The following is a 22514-nucleotide window of genomic DNA, read 5'->3' on the forward strand; positions in this document are numbered from 1 at the left end:
GATCTTGCCAGATCAGGCTGGACTGAGTGACAAAATACTGACCACTAGATGGCAGAAAATTGACAGGATATCTTTTTTTCTTTTCTTTTCTTTTCTTTTCTTTCTTTCTTTTTTTTTTTCTTTTCTTTCTTTCTTTTTTTTTTTCTTTTTTCTTTTTTCTTTTTTTTTCTTTTTTTTTTGAAACGGAGTCTCCCTGTGTTGCCAGGCTGGAATGCAGTGGCGCAGTCTTGACTCACTGCAACCTCTGCCTCCCAGGTTAAAGCGATTCTCCTGACTCAGCCTCCTGAGTAGCTAGGAGTAAAGGCATGCGCCACCACGCCCAGCTAATTTTTGTATTTTCAGTAGAAACGGGGTCTCACCACATTGGCCAGGATGATGTCGATCTCCTGACCTTGGGATCCGCCCGCGTCGGCCTCCCATAGTACTGGGATTACAGACATGAGCCACCATGCGGGGCCTGATATAAAATGTCTGTCTACTACTCTCCTTATTTGGTCTAGCATTCACCAAAGTTCCCTTTGATCATGGCCCCATTCTGTCTCTGCAGCCAAAACCCCACTGCGGAGGAAGTCTTGTCTTGGTCTCAAAATTTTGACAAGATGATGAAGGCCCCAGCAGGAAGAAACCTTTTCAGAGAGTTCCTACGAACAGAATACAGTGAAGAGAACCTACTTTTCTGGCTTGCCTGTGAAGACTTAAAGAAAGAGCAGAACAAAAAAGTAATCGAAGAAAAGGCTAGAATGATATATGAAGATTACATTTCTATACTATCACCAAAAGAGGTAAAAATCTGGAAAACATTGAGGTGGGCTTTCTAGGACCAAGGCTAACCCTCAAGGGATGGCTGTCCAGATTGGGTAGGGCATGGGATGTGGAGCGGGTAGAAGAACTCACTGGGTAGAGAATTCAGCTGTCATTGGAAGAATCTCCGTGGACACATGTTTGAAGGCTAGGGTTCCCCCCTACGCTTTGACTGTTTATCTCTAGCTCACTGGTGTGGTAGTCCACTTGCTTTTCAGAACTAACACTAAAGAGCCTGCTTAAACACAATTTGCTGTGACAAAAGAAAATGGAAAGAGAGAATTTATTTTAGGGTGGTATTTCCCAAAGCATAACCCCTAGATCATGTGAATGAGAATCACCTGGAGCATTTGTTTAAAAAACAAATTCTTAAGGCCTAACCAGGACTTCTAAGTCTGAATTTATGGAAATAGGGCCCAGAAATCTGCACTTTTAACAAGTTTTCCACATACATACTAGTTGGAAAACCTCTAGTATAGGGACTCCAAAAAAATCTGACATGTTTGTTGATGTTTATGATTGAATTTTTACAGAAATGAAAACTGAGCCTTGATGACCACTAATATTCTTAGGTGGGAAATGGAAATTATCTTACTTATTCTAGATTTCCTCTTATTGAAAGTGTAAGCTTCTTTCCCATTGCCAGAATGTACCTAATCAATAAGCAATACTTCTAGCAACCAAATAGCAGTTTTCCATTGACTTTTTAAAACTTAATTTGTTCTTGAGAAATGTTCCAGTTAACAGAGTTAAAAGCATTTGGTGAAGGATTGGTTAATAGTGTGACCAGGCCCTTGGAGCCCTGAGTGATGGAGCTCCAGAGGCCTTCAAAGCACTTAGAGAACATAGAGGTTCCTAGAATGTCTTCTCTTTTCCATCCCAGCCTCTTTTTGTCTTTTTTGTTTCTCCTAAATGACTGATCTTTACCTTTGCATTTAAATGGCATGCCCCTCCCTTGTACACCTGAACACTTATGGGCTGTGGTCATATGTGCCTCCTCTAATACTTGGCGTGGTCCCAGGCGGCCTTACACTCCTTGCTTTGAGATCTGTAAAAGGAATTGTGTCTATTTTATTAATCTCTAAGTTTGGAATGCTACATAAAGTATTTCACTTCTAATAATATATACAGTACCTAAATTATTTAGATTTTTTTATTAGTTAGGTTAAAGTGCCATTGGTATTCCAGAGTGCCTGAGGACTACTGTCTGTACAAAATGAGAACGCTTCTAGAATTAGATGCACAAAAGATTGATTTACTTTTTTTATTTCCTGCATGAACGTGAAAAATGTATTCATCAAAACAAGGTGGGGAAAATTTAATAAATGTAATACAATGTGACATCAGTAGTAAATGTGTAGCCTCAACACATTTGTTACTGATGTCACACTGTATTTCTAACACCAGCATAATTCTAAAACTACATTCTTCAGTATGTGGTTGAATTTTAGCATCTGAACAACTCAGATTTTATCAATATAATAATTTTATGCTAATTTTTATTATTTTAAAGTTATTCCATAGGGCAAATAAACCAGATGATCCAAATGTTCCCAACTATGTGCTTCTTTTGCCTATAATTATACAAAATGACAATCCTTGGGAAGACTATCTTATTTCTGCCCCCAAAGTATGTAAGATGTGACATCTTAGTGATAGTTGTCTATATTACTTAGTCCATTCCTTTGTTCTATATTTGTATCATCTTAAAATGATGACTGTTCCGTTCTTTTTCAGTGTTAGGAGAAAAATAGTCTCAATACCATGTACATGTAATTCCCTTATGTTTACAGTTTCTGTTATTTCATGTTTAGTTTTTTGTGTGAAACATTTTCTTATTATCCACACAGCCCCCTGATTTTCTGATGTCACTGATTGATGGCACTTTGTAAAATACTTAATTTTTCCTCTTTAAGCCATGTTTAGAGTCACAATAGTGATTATTTAAATATCAACTAGTGGGTTTTCATTCTTTTTGCTAAAGTAATAGAGATTTGTTTCCATCTGATTTATTTATTTATTTATTTATTTTGAGATGGAGTCTCACTGTGTTGCCCAGGCTGGAGTGCAGTGGTGCCATCTCAGTTCATTGCAACTTCCACCTCCTGGGTTCAAGCAATTCTCCTGCCTCAGCCTCCCAAGTAGCTGGCATTACAGGCACCCGCCAACATACCTGGTTATTTCTTAAATTTTTAGTGGTGACAGGGTTTCACCGTGTTGGCCAGACTGGTCTCGAACTCCTGACCTCAAGTGACCTGCCTGCCTTGGCCTCCCAAAGTGCTGGGATTACAGGTGTGAGCCACTGCACCCCGCCATTTTCATCTACTTTCTTTATTTTTAGCACAACTTTCACCAGAAAGTCACTAAAATCTCATTTCCTGATCAAGAATATGAACTTTTCAGAATTACATGCGCTAATATTTAGTGTTGTGACCATATTTATTCTCTCCTTTATGTTTCTCGATACCCATTATTTTGGCCATTGCTCATTCTTTAATATCCTCAAAATATCATAGAGAGGAAGAGACAGAGAGGTGAAATTCAAATTGTTACCCTTTTGCTGACTTGTAATTAACTCTTGATAATCTAAATTAATAGACCACTGAAGTGCCATTGTTTAGCCAGCTTATTTCTACACATCAACATAGTAATTAAAATGGATTATTGTTTAACGGAAAAAAACAAATAGCCAAAAGTAGTTATTTTCAGTTACAAAAGATAATTGTTAAAAAGCTTTGTTTTAAACAAGGTATCATGTTCATTGACTGAACTCACTGATACACGCAGCGTGTGGCATGCACTTTCCAGCTATTCCAGAGCCCCTTTTATCTGTTATACCTCACTGAACTTCCTATACAAAAAGTCATCCATTTCTAATCAGCCACAATACATTACTAACTTATGACATCGGGTTATCACTCTTCAAATTTTGTTTTCTAACATTAGAGACAGCACATGTAAGATCGAGAGAGCCCTGATTATACGAGTTAGAGCACTGGACTACTATTCAGGTGCACAGGATTTTAATCCTGCCTTTGCCACAACCCAGTTGTGTGGCCTGGAATAAATCACTTCACTTCTCTGAGTCTTAACATTGAGTTCATTTGTTTACAAAAATAACAATAAAAATAAGCACAGAAACTTAACTAAATGCATAATGGCAACTGTAAGGCTATGAAGTTATTGAAAAGATGTGTCAGGCCATTCTGGCCTTTCTCCCTCTGAAATTCTATACATGTTTCTACTTATTCAGAGTATTTGTGCTACTTCTTCATCCTCTCCACCTAAGGGCATAGCTTATCCATCATGGTCCTCATTACTGCTGTCCCCACACTGAACCTCAGAATCTATTTAAACATAGTACTCAAAGCAGTTAATATATGAGTTCCTATTTCTCATTTTGGGGCTGAACAATCTGAGCTTTCTACCTGTGAAATTCTATATAAGTTTCTACTTATTCAGAATATTTTTAAAGAACATAAACATTTGAATCATTATAAAATGGTAATGACTAAAAGTTGTCATGATTTTATTATTGAACAGAATGGCATTTTTCTTCACTAGACTTTTATTTTACCTTAATTTGATTGAATGTTGTGTTCCTTTTTGTTAAATGTAGGAAAAAACCTACATTTAAAAAAATTATGTATCGATAACTTTTTCCTTAATGAAACTATTGAAGTCAATGTGCAAAAAATTACATTTCATTATTTTAAGAGCATGTTTTATGCATTTGTAATAATTGGAGCATTATGTTATAAAATATTTGCAATTAGAATATTTGCAATTAGGAGTTGATATAACTTCTCTTCTTGGTATAGTGTACATTTTGTGAAGGAAAAGGCCAAATTTAAAAAGAAAATCTAGAAATTTAAACAAGAAATATCCTTTGTTTAAAAAGTAAACTTTTAAGAAATGATCTCTTCAAGGGGAAAACAAATGAAGATAATGAAGAGGCCTTGAGGCCTAATATAGACTTGCTACATGTAGCAGAGTTTGGTGGCAGCTTATATTTATTATTGAAAAGATGTGTTAGGCCAATCTTGCATTGCTATAAAGAAATACCTGAAACTGAGTGATTTATAAAGAAAAGAGGCTTAATTGGCTCACAGTTCTGCAGGCTTCATAGGAAGCATGGTGCTGGCATCAGCTCAGCTTCTAGGGAGGACTGAGGAAGCTTATAATCATGGCAGAAGATGAAGCGGGAGCAAGCACATCACATATCCAAAGCAGGAGCAAGGGGCGGGGTGGTGCCACTCACCTTTAAATAACCAGATCTCACAAGAGTTCACTCACTATCACAAGGACAACACCGAGAAGATGGTGCTAGACCACTCATGAGCAATCCGCCTCTATGAACCAGTCATCTCCCAACAGACCCCATCTCCAACACTGGGGATTACATTTCAACATGCAATTAGGGTGGGAACAAACATCTAAACTATATCAAAAGACAAACCTAGCAAAATAAAGAACCTGAATAAAAAATATATTTAAAGGTTATCAACTGTAAACTGCACTGAGCTATTGAAGAAAGAAATAATTATAAATCCTTCAACAAATGTAAGACATTTATCTGAACTGAAGAAAACTGTGGTCCAGTGATGTAGAAATCTGCCTAGTGATGACATTGTCACTACCAGGACTATAAACTTGATCTGTCATTTACATCTGTGGGCCACTTAGAAATTCACTTCAGTGCTCTGGAACCTCCATGTCCTAGTGTTATGAATGAAGGCATGGAGAAAGCTTAAAAACCCACCAAATCTATGATGTTCAAGCTCTGGAGAATGGTAATTTTAATAGTAGTAGAAGTTTGCTTTTTCTGATTTTTCTAAATTCCCAGTTACTATCTGAGAGAAAAAAGCAATAGACCTATTTAAACACCAGAATAATCTAAAAAATAATGCTTATGTGATAGACATGCAGATTCTGTGTGTGCATGTAGATGTATCTTCAAGTGAAAGTATGTGAATTTAGCACATTCAAAGACTTAAGACAGTTTTTCTAAACAGAACTCACTTCACTGTATTTTCATAAATGTATTTCTTTACACATGCATATTATCATTGAAAAAATATTGACTATTTCATATGAGCCAAGCACTGGGCTAGATTTTGGGGATATGATGATGAACAAGAGACACTGATTAATCCCTTAATGGAGTTTACATTTTAGGAAGACAGAAAAATCTTGTTGAAACAAGTAACTGAAAATTGTGTTAGGGTGGATATTGAATTAGATGGAATACAGGTAGTTAGGTAAGGTCACTCCCAGAAGGTAAAATTCAAGTTGGTGCAAAAGCCAAACTCATTGGGTTTGATCAAGGTGATGTCATAATTATGATCAATTATTATTAATTACTTTACATTGGCCTCATTATTGTCACAGTGGTCTTGCATATATTATTACAATCTTACTCTCACAACAATATTTCAGCCACAACAGTTGCTACCACTTTACAGCAAAATAAACTAATTTTGTTTTCTTTTTTTGAGACAGTCTTGCTCTTGTTGCCCATGCTGGAGTACAGTGGCGCGATCTCGGCTCACTGCAACCTCCAACTCCCTGGTTCAAGCAATTTTCCTGCCTCAGCCTCCTGAGTAGCTGGGATTACAGGCATGTGCCACCACACCCAGCTAACTTTTGTATTTTTAGTAGAGACAGGGTTTCACCATGTTGGTCAAAATGGCCTCGATCTCCTGACCTTGTGATCTGCCCACCTTGGCCTCCCAGAAACTGACTCTTAAAGAGGTAAAATGAATGTTTGAGGAAATTAGAAATATATCTGGTAGAGGTAGAATGGAAGCCCAAGATCTTCTGATTCCACATACGGTGCTTTTCCAACTCCAATGTGATGACTGGTTCTTCCATTGCCTAATATTTTCTTCATGATGTTACCATAGATCTCCATAAACCCAACCATAGAACTTCACACATGATGAGAAATAGCAACCTTAACCACAGGCCTGAACCCTGCCCTAGACCAGCAGGATCTACTTTCCTATCATCTGGACACCACCAAGAATGTGACATTACAGTTTACCCTACCAATAATCTTTGTCCTAAGAGATAAATTCAAACAATTGGTCTATTTGCAATGTGTTAATTATTTTCAGTAGAAATAACAGCACAAAATAGTATGTGACTAAATGTATACAAAGTAAAAATTTATTAAAATTGAGAGAATCATGCATTCTTTAGATTTATAAAATTTAACATAGGAATACCAAATTTGGTTCAAATTAAAAGCAGAAAAGAAAATTGCCAGTGGCAGATGTTATAATTGGTAAAATTTGATATGGACTTATAAAGGGAAAAAATATTCCAAATTTTACTTGGAAAGAAATTCTAAATAAAGAAACTTTACTGACACTAAAAATAAGATAGGGAAAAATGGAGAAAACATTTGGATGTGATACATGAAAAACATTATTCAGGGAATTAAACAACATAAAGGAGGATTCTCTATGGTGAGAAAGACTTTCAGTGAAAATTAGTTATTTTTGTATCATTATGCCAAAAAGTCCGTAGGATCACATTTTCCCTTCCAGCTCGATGACTAAAATAAAAAGGCAGGGTCAAAGTTGGTCTGCTCCCTTTCAGCAATGCTAAACTACCTTCGTATCCTCTTCAATGAATAGGAAATCGAATTAGATTAACTAGGGTATATGACTCAGTTTAGCCCAGATTTTCCCAAGCCACGCTAACAGAATTTCTCTATCTTCATTCTCCTCACTTTTCTTCCATATTCTTGTTGAATACTTCGCTCTCATTACTTTTTGCTTGCAAGTCCCTTGCTTTTCTTCTTCCCTGTCTCCTACTCCCTGTGGGAATGAATGCTTCCAAGTTCACCCAGACCTATTGCAAAGTCACATGTGTCTTTTTACAACTTCAGTTGCTCTGTCTCAACATTGCCGGACTCCTCAGCACTGCTAAAACTGCCAGTTAAACACTGCCAAACCTATCATGTTGTCTTGTGTCCTGTCTCACAATAGTGGTGCTACTGTGCTACATGGCTATAAATTCTGTTATTGCTGTAATGTGCTCTTCTCTTTACACCACCTAGGTATTAGTCTATGTGGCCTGAGTTAGAGGAGACTTGCATTGCCCGAGGATAGCTCTTGTCTTGTCCTCCTCAACTTTCTTTTCCCTTAGGATGAGTTCTATACAGGAAATTCCTCAGTTCCTCATGCAATGGAGCCCAGATAAGATGGCTTTATAAGCCATCCAGACACATCTGAATCCTAGGGTGACTGTTGCCCAGGCCCAACTGGGATCCACCACCAATACCTTGTATTATAGATGATCCACATTCTGAAGCACAAAGATGCCACAAGATGAAACAATAGATTGTTATCCCAATGGGGTTTATCCTTATTATTTGACCTCGCTACACTTCTTTTGACTGATCGACAGCTTTTTCAGACAAGCAACTTGATATTAAGGTAAATATTTCATTCTTTAAATAGAAATAACAAATGCATCTTTGTTATAGATTACTAAATCTTGAACTGTATGACTTTACAATATTTCACTACTGTTTTTAGCTTGCAAAAAATTAAAAATTAAAATATGAGGACATAAGATTTAATAGTTTATATTATCTGTCTTAAGATAATACAATTCCATCCACTGAGAACAAACTTTCATACTATATTTAATGATACTATTATTTAAGAAGTAAATGGCCCTCTTTTTGTAATCACTAATGTAAGGTTTCCTGCTCCATTGAAACCAAAAGTTCTCTCAAGTTTGAAAGGAAGCACCATTTCTAAAAACGGAGGAGTGTGTTTGTTAAGAATTCACCTTACCATAACATGATGTTTCAGAATAAGATAAATCACTTTAAACTCCAGTGTCAACATTTCTCTCTGGCATATAAACACAAAAATATATTTTTAGATAAAATAAAAACCTTGGGGAAAAATATTCTGTACTTTTAAAAATTACTTTGTACTTGAAAGTGACCTCATGTGGTAATAACAAAAAATGAAAACTGAACAATTCATTTCCAGAAAATTTTTATTTTCATAGAATTCCCAAGAAAGACAAATGTGTAGTTCAGCCAAGTCATGTTTTCAGGCTTGTTTCAGCAATACTGCAGGTTCAGATAATTGAAATAAAGCAGTCACAATAAAGCAAATTGCACAATTATTTTGGATTCCCAATGCATATGACTGTAGTCATAGTATAAACAATACTTAGCAATAGCATAGCAACAGCAGCATGTCTTTAAAATGTGCACACCTTAATTTTTAAAATATCTTATTGGTAGAAACTGCTAACAATCATCTGAGCCTTTAGAGAGTCATAATCTTTTTGCTGGTGGAGGGAGGGTTTCACTTTGACATTGATGGCTGCTGACTCATCAGGGTGGTAGTTGCTGAAGGTTGGGGTGGCTGTGGCAATTTATTCACATAAGACAGCAATGAATTTTGCCACACCGACTGAATTCCTTTAGTAAAAGAGTTCTCTGTAGCATGTAATGCTGTTCGGTAGCATTTTACCCAAAATAGAACTTCTTTCAAAATAGGAGTCAATCCTCTCAAACCCTGCTGCTGCTTTATCAACTAAGTTTATGTAATATAAATCCTTTGTTGTCACTTCAACAATGTTGCAGCATCTTCACCAGGAATAGATTTCATCTCAAGAAATCATCTTTGCTCATCCATAGGAAGCAAGTCCCAATTCTTTAAAGAAGTCCTCAGGCTCCACTTCTAATTCTAGTTCTATTACTATTTCCACCACATCTGTAGTTAGTTCCTCCAGTGAAGTCTTGAACTCCTCAAAATCATCCAGGAGAGTTGGAATCAACTTTTTCTAAATTCCTGTTAATGTTGATATTTTGACCTCCTTCGATGAATCACAAATGTACTTAATGAAAACAATGGTGAACTATTTCCAGGTTTTTCATTTGCTTTGCCTAGATCCATCAGAGGAATCACTATTCATGGCAGCAGTAGTCTTATGAAATGTATTTCTTAAATAATATTTAAGTTGAAATTACGTCTTGATCCATGGGCTGCAGAATGGGTGTTGTGCTAGCAGGCATGAAAACAATACTAATTTCCTTGTACCTCTTCATCAAAGCTCTTGAATGACCAGGAGCATTGTCAATGAGCAGTAAAACTTGAAAAGGAATCTTTTTTTCTTTGAGCAGTAGGGTTTGACAGTGGGCTTAAAATATACAGTAAGCCATGCTTTAAACAGGTGTGCTGTCATCTAGGCTTTGTTGTTCTGTAGCAGGAGTGGCCACAAGAAACAGAGCTCCGGAACACCTAATGGAGAAGGAAGAGGTCTTTATTACAGCCAGGAGCTGAGGAATAATTTGTCCAAATTCAGCTCGTCTAACAAAGGAAGGTTCTGCCTCTATATAGGCTTATACTTTAGCTATTACATGTGGAAGAATCTTAGGTTTACAGCCTTAGAAATCACATATGAAAAGGGATTCAGTTTACAGCTTCAGGAATCACATCTGAAAAGGGTTTCGGTTTACAGCTTCAGGAATCATATATGAAAGGGTTTTGGTTTACAGCTTCAGGAATCACATATGAAAGGGTTTCGGTTTATAGTTTTAGGGCTCACATGTGAAAACGTTTGGGGTTTGATCTTGTTTTAAGTAAAAACAGTGTCTTCCAGAGTTTTCCCAAGACCAAGCCTGCCACCTACAGGAAGGTGAATCACGAGGCGCCAGTTGATCAGCCTTTTCTTCTATTGAAATGCAGTGCGGCAGTCAAAAGGGAAGTTGATCCCAGACACCTGGGTCTCTTTCCTCAGTTCCATTTATAGTTCCCAGGCAGAGTAGATTTCACATAATTCTTAAGGGCCCCAGGATTTTCAGAATGGTAAATAAGCATTCATTTCCGTTTAAAGTTACCAGCTATATTAGTCCTTCACAACAGAGTGAGCCTGTCCTTTAATCTTTGAAATGGGGCATTGACCTCTCTTTAGCTTTGAAAGTCCTAGATAGCACCTTCTTCCAATATAAGGCTGTCTGTATTGAAAACCTATTGTTTAGTGTAGCCACCTCCATCAATTATCTTAGCTAGATTTTCTGAATAAATTACTTCAGCTTCCACATCAGCCATTTGCTGCTTCACCTTGAGCTTTTGTGTTATGGAGATGACTTCTTTCCCTAAACCTCATGAACCAACCTCTGCGAGCTTCAAACTTTTCTTACACAGCTTCCTTACCTCTCTGTCCTCACAGAATTGTAGAGAGTTAGGACTTTGCTCTGGATTAGGCTTTGGTTTAAGGGAATGTTGTGACTTGTTTGATCTTCTGTCCAGACGACTCAGACTTTTTACGTTTCAGCAACAGGCTGTTTTGTTTTCTTATTCACGTGTTCACTGGAGTAGCACTTTTAATTTTGAGAACATGTCCTTTGCATTCACAACTTGGCTAACTTTCAAAAGAGGCCTAGTTTTTGGCCAGTCTCAGCTTTTGACACGCCTTCCTCACTAAGTTTAACCAACCATTTCTGGCTTTTTATTTAATGTGAGAGATGTGTGAATCTTCCTTTCACTTAAACACTTAGAGGCCACTGGCAGGTTATGAATTGGCCTAATTTCAATACTGTTGTCTCTTGGGAAATAGGGAGGTCTGAGAAGAGGGAGAAAGATGTGGAGATGGCAGGTCAGTGGAACAGTCAGTATACACACCATAGTCTTCATTAAGAATTGATTAAGTCTTATACAGGCATGGTTCATGGCCTCCTAAAACAATTACAAGAGTAACATCAAAGATCACTGATCACAGATCACCTTTAAATATATAATAATGATGAAATTTTTGAAATATTGTGAGAACTACTAAATGTGACACAGACACACAAAGTAAGCACATGCTATTGGAAAAATGGTGACAGTCGACTTGCTTGACACGGGATCATCACAAGCCTTCAATTTGTAACAAACGCAGTATCTGTGAAAAACAATAAAGGGAAGTGCAGTAAAATGAGGTGTCCCTGTATCAGTTGGTCTGGCTAAGCCACAGAAATGTAGTCTGGATTACCATCTAACAAATCTAGTAGCCATCACTGGGTGTAGCAATCAACCCAATTCCATGTGGTCTGTAGTAGAGCTCAGGAATTTGGGGACACTGGATGGAATATGAGGAGCTTCAATAAGAGATTGTATTAGTTCCCAGACTTAGTCCAAACAGTGATGGGGAAAGAAGCCAGAACTAAAAGGCATTTGCAGAATGCTTATGACGACATGTTTAAATATAAATATGGAAGGTTTGTATCTGAATACATCATGAAATAACACTATGGATCACAGGTCCTATTCCTTGCTAAATAGTGAGGATTGAGGAAAACAATCCGGACTCTGGTTGTTTGCTACTTTGGGGTTTGTTCTAATACAGTATTTCAGGGCGGGGCTTTAGTTCTATTCCTACAACTATGCCCTTACTGCCAAGTATTTTTCCCCATTTCCCTTTCCAACATGTTTTACCAGTTCCAAGAGGATTTGCATTTAGTGAGGAAGGGGAAACATCCTAAATCGCTGCAGAACTTAATTTCTGTACACTTTTCAAATAACACTGTATTGATCTTAATGGTTATTTGGCATTCCCATTTCTGTTTCTCCTCTCAAAGATTTCACTGCAAGCAACTGATCCGCTTCATCATTAGTAGAGGTGTTTGGATGTATAAGGCTGTTTGCTAGTCCCTGCCAGGTAGACGTAAGATATGAAGCATACCTGCTCACTGCGTGCCCTGCCACACTCTTGGTTTCCTACTTTTGACACAGTAGGACTTGTTGGGATATGCAACTATTGGGAATTGGCATTTTATATGCATGTCAATTTCTGCCGTGGAACTCTTTTCTGCCAGTAGATTTTTATCTTTGTATCAATATTGCCAACCTCTGCCAACCACAGAATAGGACAAGGTGAATTCATATTCTGGTTAGGAAATTTCTGGTACTTCAACCATGATTAGAAATTGTTAAAAACTCCTGAATGAATGCATAAAACCATAAATCCAAGTAAGCTAAGATATCTGTAAACAAAATTTCTGGTTTAAAAGAATTAATTGTATTTTTTTATTGTTTATTTAACGCAAATTTTGATGGAGAAAAGTACATAAGGTTGTGTGGTCTGAAAAGATGAACTCAAGATTTTTGGTAGTTGGATTTACTCTTTAAAGTTTCTGTAAAATGTCACAAACCTACAGTTACTTAATAGAGGTCTTTTGAAAAAAAAATATTATTTAATGTATTTGCTCTTGTTTCTTTTTAGGTCAGTCTTGATTCTCGAGTTAGAGAGGTGATCAATAGAAATCTGTTGGATCCTAATCCTCACATGTATGAAGATGCCCAACTTCAGATATATACTTTAATGCACAGAGATTCTTTTCCAAGGTTTTTGAACTCTCAAATTTATAAGTCATTTGTTGAAAGTACTGCTGGCTCTTCTTCTGAATCTTAATTTTCATTTTAAAACAATCATTTTGGAGGGCTGAGATGGGAAATAAAAGTAGTTAAATAACATCAGACACTGAGTTCCTGGAGAACTACAGTTTAGCATCCCTCAGGCTACTGTGAAAACACAACCATTATGGTCTTTGTCTCCATTTTTTTCAAGGTTATCCATGGCTAAGTTTGGAGAAAATACCACACAAAACAATGAATTGCCAAATTGTTTGTTTTATTCAACACTCATTCTACTTGCAAGCGAAGTGTATTTGTAGTCCTACAAACAGTCTCCTAGTGTATCTCCAGAGACTGCATGTGCAAAGTAAAACTGCTTCATTTGCCACGTAGTTGTTGTAATATTTAACCCAATAGCATAACTTATATCTGTGTTTAAGGACTTTTGTGCAATATGGTCTTAAGAAATAATTGCCAAAAAATCGGCCATGGTTTGCATTTTTTAACATAATCTAAGACAAAAAAATAAGTAATTTTTACGATGTAACAATGGTATTCAACATTCTATATACTGTGTTTAGTACGCTAATTTTGAAGCCAATATTTCTGTACATGAAAAAGAGCTATTTATCTCTGTTTGTTGGAAAATCCTAATAGGGATTTCTCTGGTTGTTCACTGCCAAAACTGTGGCATTTTCATTACAGGAGAGTTTGCTATGCTAAAAACAAAAACAAAACAAAAACAAAAACAAAAAAAATGAAGAAGAAAAGAAAAAAAGCACAAAATTTGAAGATATCCTATCTCAATGACAAATCACAGAGTGATATTGCTTTTAATTGTAACAGAAGAAAATGAATTTATGTATATATCAGATGTCCAATACTGTAATTAATTTATTAAAGACTGGCTCTCCAGTTTTAAAATGGTTGTGTAAAGTTATGTACTTCAGCAAGAAAAAAATAATAAGCTTGATAACTTAGTTTTGGAATATAAAGGAAAGGATTTAATAAAGGAATGCCTACATGTAGCACTGTAAAACATTTTGATGAATACCATCTGTCCTGTGGCATATTTTCCTTGAAAGTGAAATCCAATGAAAAGCTAAGTTTTTTACCAGAAAAAGTTTTGTAAGGGTTATGAAGAAGATTCTCTACTTCAGACCTTAACTGTTTTCACATAATATCTTAAGGACGACATTTTAAAGATGTTTAAACCAAACTATTAATTTCCATCCATCATTAAAAGGCAGTACAGTGCTCAGATCTTCCAGCTGCCATATTATTTTTTATAAGTACATTAAATCTTTATGACAAAACACCTGCCTGACATTGTCATGTACTTCTGACCTTAAAGGAAACAATATTCTGTCATGCACAAAAGTGATAATTAAAATAATAAGCGTCATATTTATATCAAAGTGTTACATTTGAATATTAATATCCCCTGAAGACTATTTTTTTAATATTAAACTGAATGAATATAATACTGAGTAACCTAAAATGAAAGTTTTAAAAAGATTTATATCCACTGAGAACACTGGCCTTATATTAAGGATGATATTACAGTTACAGGTTTTGTCATTTTTTTAACTACCTCTCATTTTTTAATTTATTAAACATATTTTTTAAAAAACAAGTTTGGGGGTTTCTTTTTAAATTTATTTTACTTGAAAGGTTGGCATCGTAAGTTTCTTTTTCCATAAACTTAAAACATTTCAAAAATTGTTTTTCTAAGCAAGTATGATTTTCTAATTTATATAGAATTCAGGAGACATGAATAAAAGGGCTATTATCTATTCCCTATGCAAATATTTTAACTGTTGCAGTATTTGACAAAATGGGATTTTTAAAAAATTGCAGAGTAGAAAACAAAATATTCTGTTTACACTGGCGTTGCTGACTATCCTACCATATTCAGCACTTTTAAATACGTTATTTATGAAAATGTAGTTAAAAATGCAAGATAGAAAATATTTATAATAATTTCTTTTAACAAATGCTTGTGTTTTTGAAAGTGTTAGTGTGTGAAGACATATTTTATTCATGTCATTTAAATGCTATTTGAATAATAGTTTTCAGTAATATGTTCAAAAGATAGATATGAAGATGTTTACAAAAAGTCATATTTTTTCCTAAAGAGTAAAGAAAAACCTAAAATAATCATCACTTCTATTGTGAAGTTCTATTGTTCCTAAATTATTTAATTTTTTCTTGCTTAGAATTGAGTTTATTATGCTACTATGATATATACACATGTATGGTGTAGTATCATGTTTGTTTCTGTGTTTGAGGCACAATAAATTGGTGCACATGACTAGAAAATATGTAATATACTGTGACACAGTGCATGCATCAATCTTTTTAAATGTAGACTTTATATTCTTGTTGTTACTATATATGATGGTGACCTGCTAGTCGTAAGTTATCTTTATAAGATACTTTGGACTATTAGATGAATTGTCTGTTTGACAATATCTTTAATATTTTACCAAATGTAAAAGATAAGGGCCCTTATAAAGAGTCCTCATCTCTAACCTGGGCATTTGTAGAACACAGATTTTAAAGTTGGTATATCCTTTTGAAACCTGAGTAGGAAGTTGTGTTCAGAAAGATTCTAAAGCCGATTTACACATCAGATGTTGATAACCATGCTATGTGAGCATTTCTGTGGTAAACTCATATTTCTGGCTGAAGGGAGGGTTTCTCATTTCAGAGTATGTCTGTATATTTGCAACTCTACTAATTTTCTAAGTATGATATAATTTCTTCTGTTTAAGTTACAGAGCTATTATAAATAAACAAAAAAGCCTTCAACTGGTGTCTATGCTACCATTCCAAGAGCACAATATTTGTTTTATTAGAATTTGAGTTTTCCTAGTGAGTAAATTCCTCCCTGGGGAAAATCAGCACTTTAAAAGGGGCACTTTGTGTTTTTGATTGCCAAGGTGTCTTTGTATACTGTTAGAATTTGCTGATGCACACAGAAAGCGATCAATGCACTTTCTACAGTGCCTAACTTTAGATGTATAAAAGAAAGAAAGTAGAGGATATAGATTATATATACATAAATAAATTGGAGATCCAGATTTCTTCAGAGATTGAGCTTGTACATAATCACAGCAGTAATGGATGGATGCTATGTCTTTATTTGGGCTGTTATGTTATCCAAAGGTAGTATAGATGCTCTGACAGTGTTAGAGTGTGCACATGAACAACAAGAGTGAAACACAACTTTGATAATGAAGTGATGAAATGCAAAAGTCAAGACCCTAATGTGATCTTTTTTTTTTTGAAATTTTAAAATATGTACATAGAATGACCAGCCCTGATAAGTGGTCATAGTGCATGGGGTGTTTATTAGTATCGTTCAATGCTGCCTAGGTTCTGACTTACAGATGAAATGTGTATGGTTTATTTACCTGATAGTTCAGTTTTGCCAAAGGACTATATGGATAAGTGAAAAATGTTTATTAGGAGTAAAAACACACTTTCATCCCATTAAGCTGATTTAAAATAAAGCCTGTTACTTTTGAGTTTATGCATTTTTCTATGCTTTTAACTTACACTTTTAAAAATCATATTGTAATTGTGACAAATTATTTTTCCAAAAACTACCAATTATTGGATGCTTTGGTGTCAAAATGTAAAGAGAAAAAATTCAAAATACAATTAAAAAGCCAAAAAATAAAACGTATTTGAAAACCACGTACATTTCCTGGCCAGGCACAGTGACTCAAGCCTGTAATCTCAGCACTTTGGGAGGCTGAGGAGGGTGGATCACTTGAGCTCAGGAGTTCAAGACTAACCTGGCCAACATGGTGAAACCCCGACTCTACTAAAAATACAAAAATTAGCCAGGTGTGGTGGTGGATGCCTTTCATCATAGCTAACGCAGGAGAATTGCTTGAACCCAGGAGGCAGAGGTTGCAGTGAGATGAGATCATGCCACTGCACTCCAGCCTTGGCAACAGAGTGAGACTCCATCTCAATAATAATAATAATAGTAATAATAATATTTTTTTAATTCTTAAAGAGACAGGAAATGCCTATAGATAGAAGTCTATCAAACATGTAATTTGAATACTTTGGGCTTGATACGTTGAAAAATTATTTTGAAAGATGGTCAAGATATTTCCAAAAATATTTTTGCCTATCTATTTACATTGACGGTTTATGACCATAATTTTCTAAGTATATTTTTCAAGCATGTATTTTTGTGTTTTCCATCTTCAAATTTCTAATATAAAATGGTTTGCTCGCCTGTGAAAACAATATCCAATCTGCAAAAATTTTAGTAATTCTTCACTTGCTATGACTGCAAATATTTATCAATAAAACTGATAACCCAAAACTTGCTTCAGATTTTCTCTGCAATGCTTAAAATATCCTTGTAACACAAGACAGTGCACAATGACAAGTATTAGTTCTAAATACCTGGATTTGATTTCTTTATAGGTATTTTTAAAATTATTACTCTTAGAGGTATAGTCCTCTTCAGCCCCAAGTGACATCTTTTCAGATGAATTCGAGGGGTTGTTCAACACTCTAGTGAAAACACTACAGAAGGCAAAATGCTGCCCTAACTGATAGAAGGTCCCAGTTTGGGAACTGATTTTATTCCTGTGACAAAGTTCTAAGATGACTAGGGAAAAGGAGCACTATCAAACTTTGATGACAATAACCAAATATAATATTTTTAAATATGTCATCTGTGCAATGTGAAATTCATTCTTACCTCATTATTTCTCATATTAAATCTCATTTCAGAAATTTCAGAATTTCAAAACTGCTGACTTACACCTAACTGCTATTACTACCTTACAGCTTTTAAACAGTTAGAAATAAAGCTTTTAGAGTAACAAACAGATTGTATTTCTGGCCTAAGCTTGGATGCATTTCCTTTCTAAAGATCTAGCTCCTATTGCTGTATTAAAGGAATGCCACATAGAATACTTACTAGTGGAAATGTATGTCCACAGATTCATTTTGGGAGCATAGTGTAAAAACATCAGGAACTGAAAATTGCAAATTTGATTTCAAGTTACATTTCTGTCACATATGACTTTTGGCAAATCATTTATCTTCTCTGAATTCATTTCCTTATCTGCAAATGACAAATAAAACAATTCTCAGGATGGCTATGAGCATTAAATAAACATAAATAAAGTGTGACATACATGATTATTTTATCAAAGTTCTTCAACTCAATAATTATTTTATGCTTTTATTAAATGTCATTTTAGGCCAGGCACAATGGCTCATGCCTGTAATCCCAGCACTTTTGGAGGCAGAGGCAGGCAGATCACCTGAGGTCAGGAGTTTGAGACCTCTTTACAAAAACAAACAAACAAACAAAAAACATTAGCTGGGCTTTGTGTCTGTAATCCTGGCTATTCAGGATGGTAAAGCAGGAGAATCGCTTGAAGCCGGGAGGCAGAGGTTGCAGTGAGATTGCCCCACTGCACTCCAGCCTGGGCGACAAGAGCAAGACTCCATCTCAAAAAAAAAAAAAAAAAAAAAAAAAAGCCATGATTAAATGCACCTTCCCCTATTTTTTCCCAAAACATATCTTAAACATCTCATTTAGCTGTTCATCAAAGCAATCATTTTTAAGCTGGAACACTATAGCAATGTCATTGCTTTGCTCAATAATGTGATCCCAAATCACTACTTTCAATTCACCATCACCTCAGATCTAATGAAATGTTTCTTTCAATAACACACATAGATAGATAGATAGAGACAGACAGTAAGTTAAAGTTTAAATAAATAATTTGAAAATTTTGTTTCCAACGGAAATAAGACAACATTCCCAAGGACAGAAATAATATCAAGTTTTTGCTAAATATATAAATGAAGTATAGGGTTAAGACTAATAAGAGATTGACAATTAGAAAACACTCTTTGCACTCTTTTTACTATTAAGGCAGTATGATTTTCTTTAACAATTTTACAATGAAAATAAAAATTAATAAAAGCTGGTAATGAGCTGGGCACTGTAGCTCATGGCTATAATCCCAGCACTTTGGGAGGCTAGGGCAGGAGGATCACTTGAGCTCAGGAGTTCCAGACCTGACTATGCCACAAAGTGAGACCCTGACTCTAAGAAAAAATAAAATGTTTAAAATAAAAATAAAATTTTAAATAGTAATGTGTCCATTAAACCTTGTATTCTAGAGTTTTAGATTTACAGAAAAACTGCAGATAGAGAGGTCCCATATATACCTATGGGACATCTGTCAAAATTAATGAACCAATATTGATCATTACGTTCATACTTTATTCAGATTTCCTTAGTTTTTAACCTAATGTCCATTTTCTGTCCCAGGATCCTATTCATGATACCACATTACATTTAGTTGTCATGTTTCCTTAGGCTTCTCTTGGCTGTGACAGTTTCTGAAATTTTCCTTGGTTTTGATGACAGTTTTTAAGAAATAAACTGGTATTTGTAGAATGTTCCTCTGTGGGGATCTGTCTGATGTTTTTCTCGTGAGTAGACACAGGTTTTTTGTTTTTTGGAAGAACACAAAGGGTAAAGTACCGTGCTTATCATATGGTATCAAAAAGTACATGCACCATCATGAGGACTCCTCTTAGCTGTGAGTTTCTCAAACTTCAGGCTACTCTTAGCTATTGATGTTAACCTTGATCACTTAGCTGAGATAGGATCCATTGTGTTTCTCCACTGAAAAGTAATATATTTTTAAAGAGATTACATTGAAGGTAAATTTTCTGGACATGTACACTGAGCTAAACAAATTCTAAGCAGATTCCTCAACACTAATACTAGGTTCCACTAGGTGACTACTAATAAATGCTATAAAGAAAATACAGTGAAGTGGAAAAATAAAAGTCCAAAAGTCTTAGCCTGAATATTCACCTAAAAGAGGTGAAAGTGAATTTTCCCTTGAACTATCTGCATAATTAATTACAATAATCCTCTACTTACTTCGGATATTAAAGATGTTAGTCTTACTGTTATAAAAAGTAATTTAAACTAACCATTTTGCTTACTGCATTTCTGTATTACCCTCCACTAATCAATGAACACTGAATATTGAAATAATGTAAAAGATCTATTTCTGGCCAGCTTTAACCGATTTGTCATATGTTTCTTGTATGTGATTTTTAAATGTTTGCTAAATATTAAAAAGAACTTCAATGTGTTTGGTTTTGTAAAATTACATATCTAATGTGTATAATTTTTTACTACTATGTTCATTATACTTAATAACCTATATCCACATATTGTACTCCAATATTTATTAGTGGACAATAAAAAGTTTTCAATGCATGAATACAACTTAAGAGGCACCACACTGGTGTTATTTTGCAATGCCAGAATAACAGTGGGTACTCATAAATTGAATAGATAATCCAGATTATGCTTCCTCCAATTTAAGTTTTTCTGGTTTTTTTATTCCCCCTTCCTAAAATCAATTTTATCTTTTTACCTATGTACAATAATATACTTCTGGAAAATGCTAGAATTTTCACCATGTAATAGAATTTGAGCATGACAATAATGTGAAAAAATTCAGAAGTCTCAAACTAGGTATCTTTCTTTGAGTTTTCAAAGTAAATCAAAATACAGCTGTTTTCATTTTACTGTATTGTGGAAACCTATGGATGTTATTGTAAAAGGCACATATATTACACTGACTTTCTTAAAATGTTTTGAATTAATAAAGTCAACAATGTATCCTTAGAAAGTTACTGTTTCCTCATTGGTGTAACACTATAGGAATAAAAGGTACACTTCTGTGTGTTACTTAAATTGCTTATGCACTTGGGGGAAGATAAATTCTGGCTAGATTCTTTACATTGCTCTACAAGGTTTTAATTATTAAAATTTTGCAACTTTCATAAATAAAATGTATCTTGAAATCACTTATGTTGAGAATTCAACTGAGAGATTTATCGTGTTGAGTTCAAGTGATTAAATAAATTCAAAGTTGAGTTCAGCCTCAGGAAACAACTGTTCTAACAGATAAAATCATCCTCATCAGCCCTGTTCTATCCTCAGATCAGGATTAAAATAAAATGGGTTTCAGCAGCAGAACAATTTTATAAAGTTGTGTAGCTTGAATACACAAAGCAAAATGAACTCAGGTAATTAGTTGGGAGCTTTTAAGTAGCAAAAAACTATTTTTGCTTCCTGTTGTTTGAAGAGTCATTTCATTCTTCCACTCACTCTGCATTTGTATGTCTTGCTGAGAGATGAAAAGAGAGACAAGGCAAACGTATTTTGTAAGAATTTTGTCCTTAACCTCAAGAGTTTCGATTAGATGACCTAGGGATATTTTAACCTTGATAAGAGTTCCCATTTTTTACCATTTTATTTTTTATGAATAAATTAGAATTAAGTTCTTCCACTATATCATCTCTCCCAACAGTGAAATGCCACTTAGTAGACGCTGCCCAAATCAGGTAGTGGCAGTTCCCAGATTCAGCATTTAGCCCTTGCATTCCCGGGACTGTACTGGTTGTGTTTATTCACTCATATCTATTTCTATGTTGAGCTGTGGACAGGTATTTTGAAAACTCTAAAGCACTGGGCCAATAAATGCCTGTATTGCTGGCACTTGTCTGCTATCAGCAGTTTTTTTGGAAAAAGGACAAGAGTTGGACTGCTGGAGGCAGGTATCTGAAGGCTTTGTTGGGCTGTCGGTTGTTGTAACACGGAATCACTCAACCTCTTTAAAAAGTAGAAGATAACCGGGAATAAATGAAAATGAATGAGCAAGAGAATAACAAATTCCTCTGAAAGCAAGTAAATGACGTAGCAGATACTGTGCAAATTCATTCCGTGGTTATCTCATAATACATTTTTCACGTCCTTATTAACACGAACCTGACCCACCGTGGACAAGAGAAACCTAAGCAGGAAAAAAGGAGGAGGAATAGACATACGCATACCCATACTAATACTCGCTCTTGGAGATTCAGGGCCAGGCGTGCACTGGAGACTGACGAGTGGGTCTGACCTCTGCCCTGCAGCGGACCCTCGACTGCCCTCCCCTGCGGCTCTGGAAACCCGACTCAGTGAGTGGGAAAGAAATTCTCGCTATCGGAACTCAAGAGGGGCGATTTGCAGCTCTCACCTTTCGGCCCAACGCATCACCCATCACCCGGGCACGTGTGCAGCGGCTTTCAGAAGAGGCGCCCAGGGTCTCCCCGGCCCGCTCCGCCCTAATCACTCTCCGCTCATGGCCCCCCTCAAATTTTGCCTCCAGGAAGTTCGCAGCGTTCCCACGCTTGCCCGGAAGTTCCCGCAAAGGCTTCCGGAAAATCCTTTAAAAAACAGCGCGTGCGCTGGGCGGGGCTTGGTGA

The 22514-nt window shown here is 35.6% G+C and overlaps 1 protein-coding gene and 1 long non-coding RNA gene across 5 annotated transcripts in view; one reads left to right on the forward strand and one right to left on the reverse strand.

Moving 5' to 3' along the window:
- RGS17 (regulator of G protein signaling 17) overlaps nt 1-13236 on the forward strand; it is a 110283-nt gene extending 97047 nt beyond the window's left edge. Inside the window, exons 4-5 of the mRNA XM_039467507.2 lie at nt 548-782; nt 13048-13236. Of these exons, the coding sequence (XP_039323441.1) occupies nt 548-782; nt 13048-13236 (424 nt within the window). The remainder of the gene's footprint in view (nt 1-547; nt 783-13047) is intronic.
- On the reverse strand, nt 8809-22461 carry LOC120363206 (uncharacterized). 4 transcript variants are annotated; one of them, XR_012517154.1, is made up of 3 exons: nt 22286-22461; nt 18136-18282; nt 8809-13266 (listed from the first exon to the last, which is right to left on the reverse strand). It is a non-coding gene; the product is annotated as an uncharacterized LOC120363206 (long non-coding RNA). The 4 variants fall into 4 exon arrangements; XR_005578845.2 differs by having other exon boundaries at nt 8809-11519; nt 22286-22374; XR_012517155.1 differs by having other exon boundaries at nt 8809-11727; nt 22286-22374.
- Between the last annotated feature and the right edge of the window lie 53 nt (nt 22462-22514).

Source organism: Saimiri boliviensis, chromosome 4, assembly GCF_048565385.1.
Source record: "Saimiri boliviensis isolate mSaiBol1 chromosome 4, mSaiBol1.pri, whole genome shotgun sequence".
In the NCBI taxonomy this organism is placed as follows: Eukaryota; Metazoa; Chordata; class Mammalia; order Primates; family Cebidae; genus Saimiri; species Saimiri boliviensis.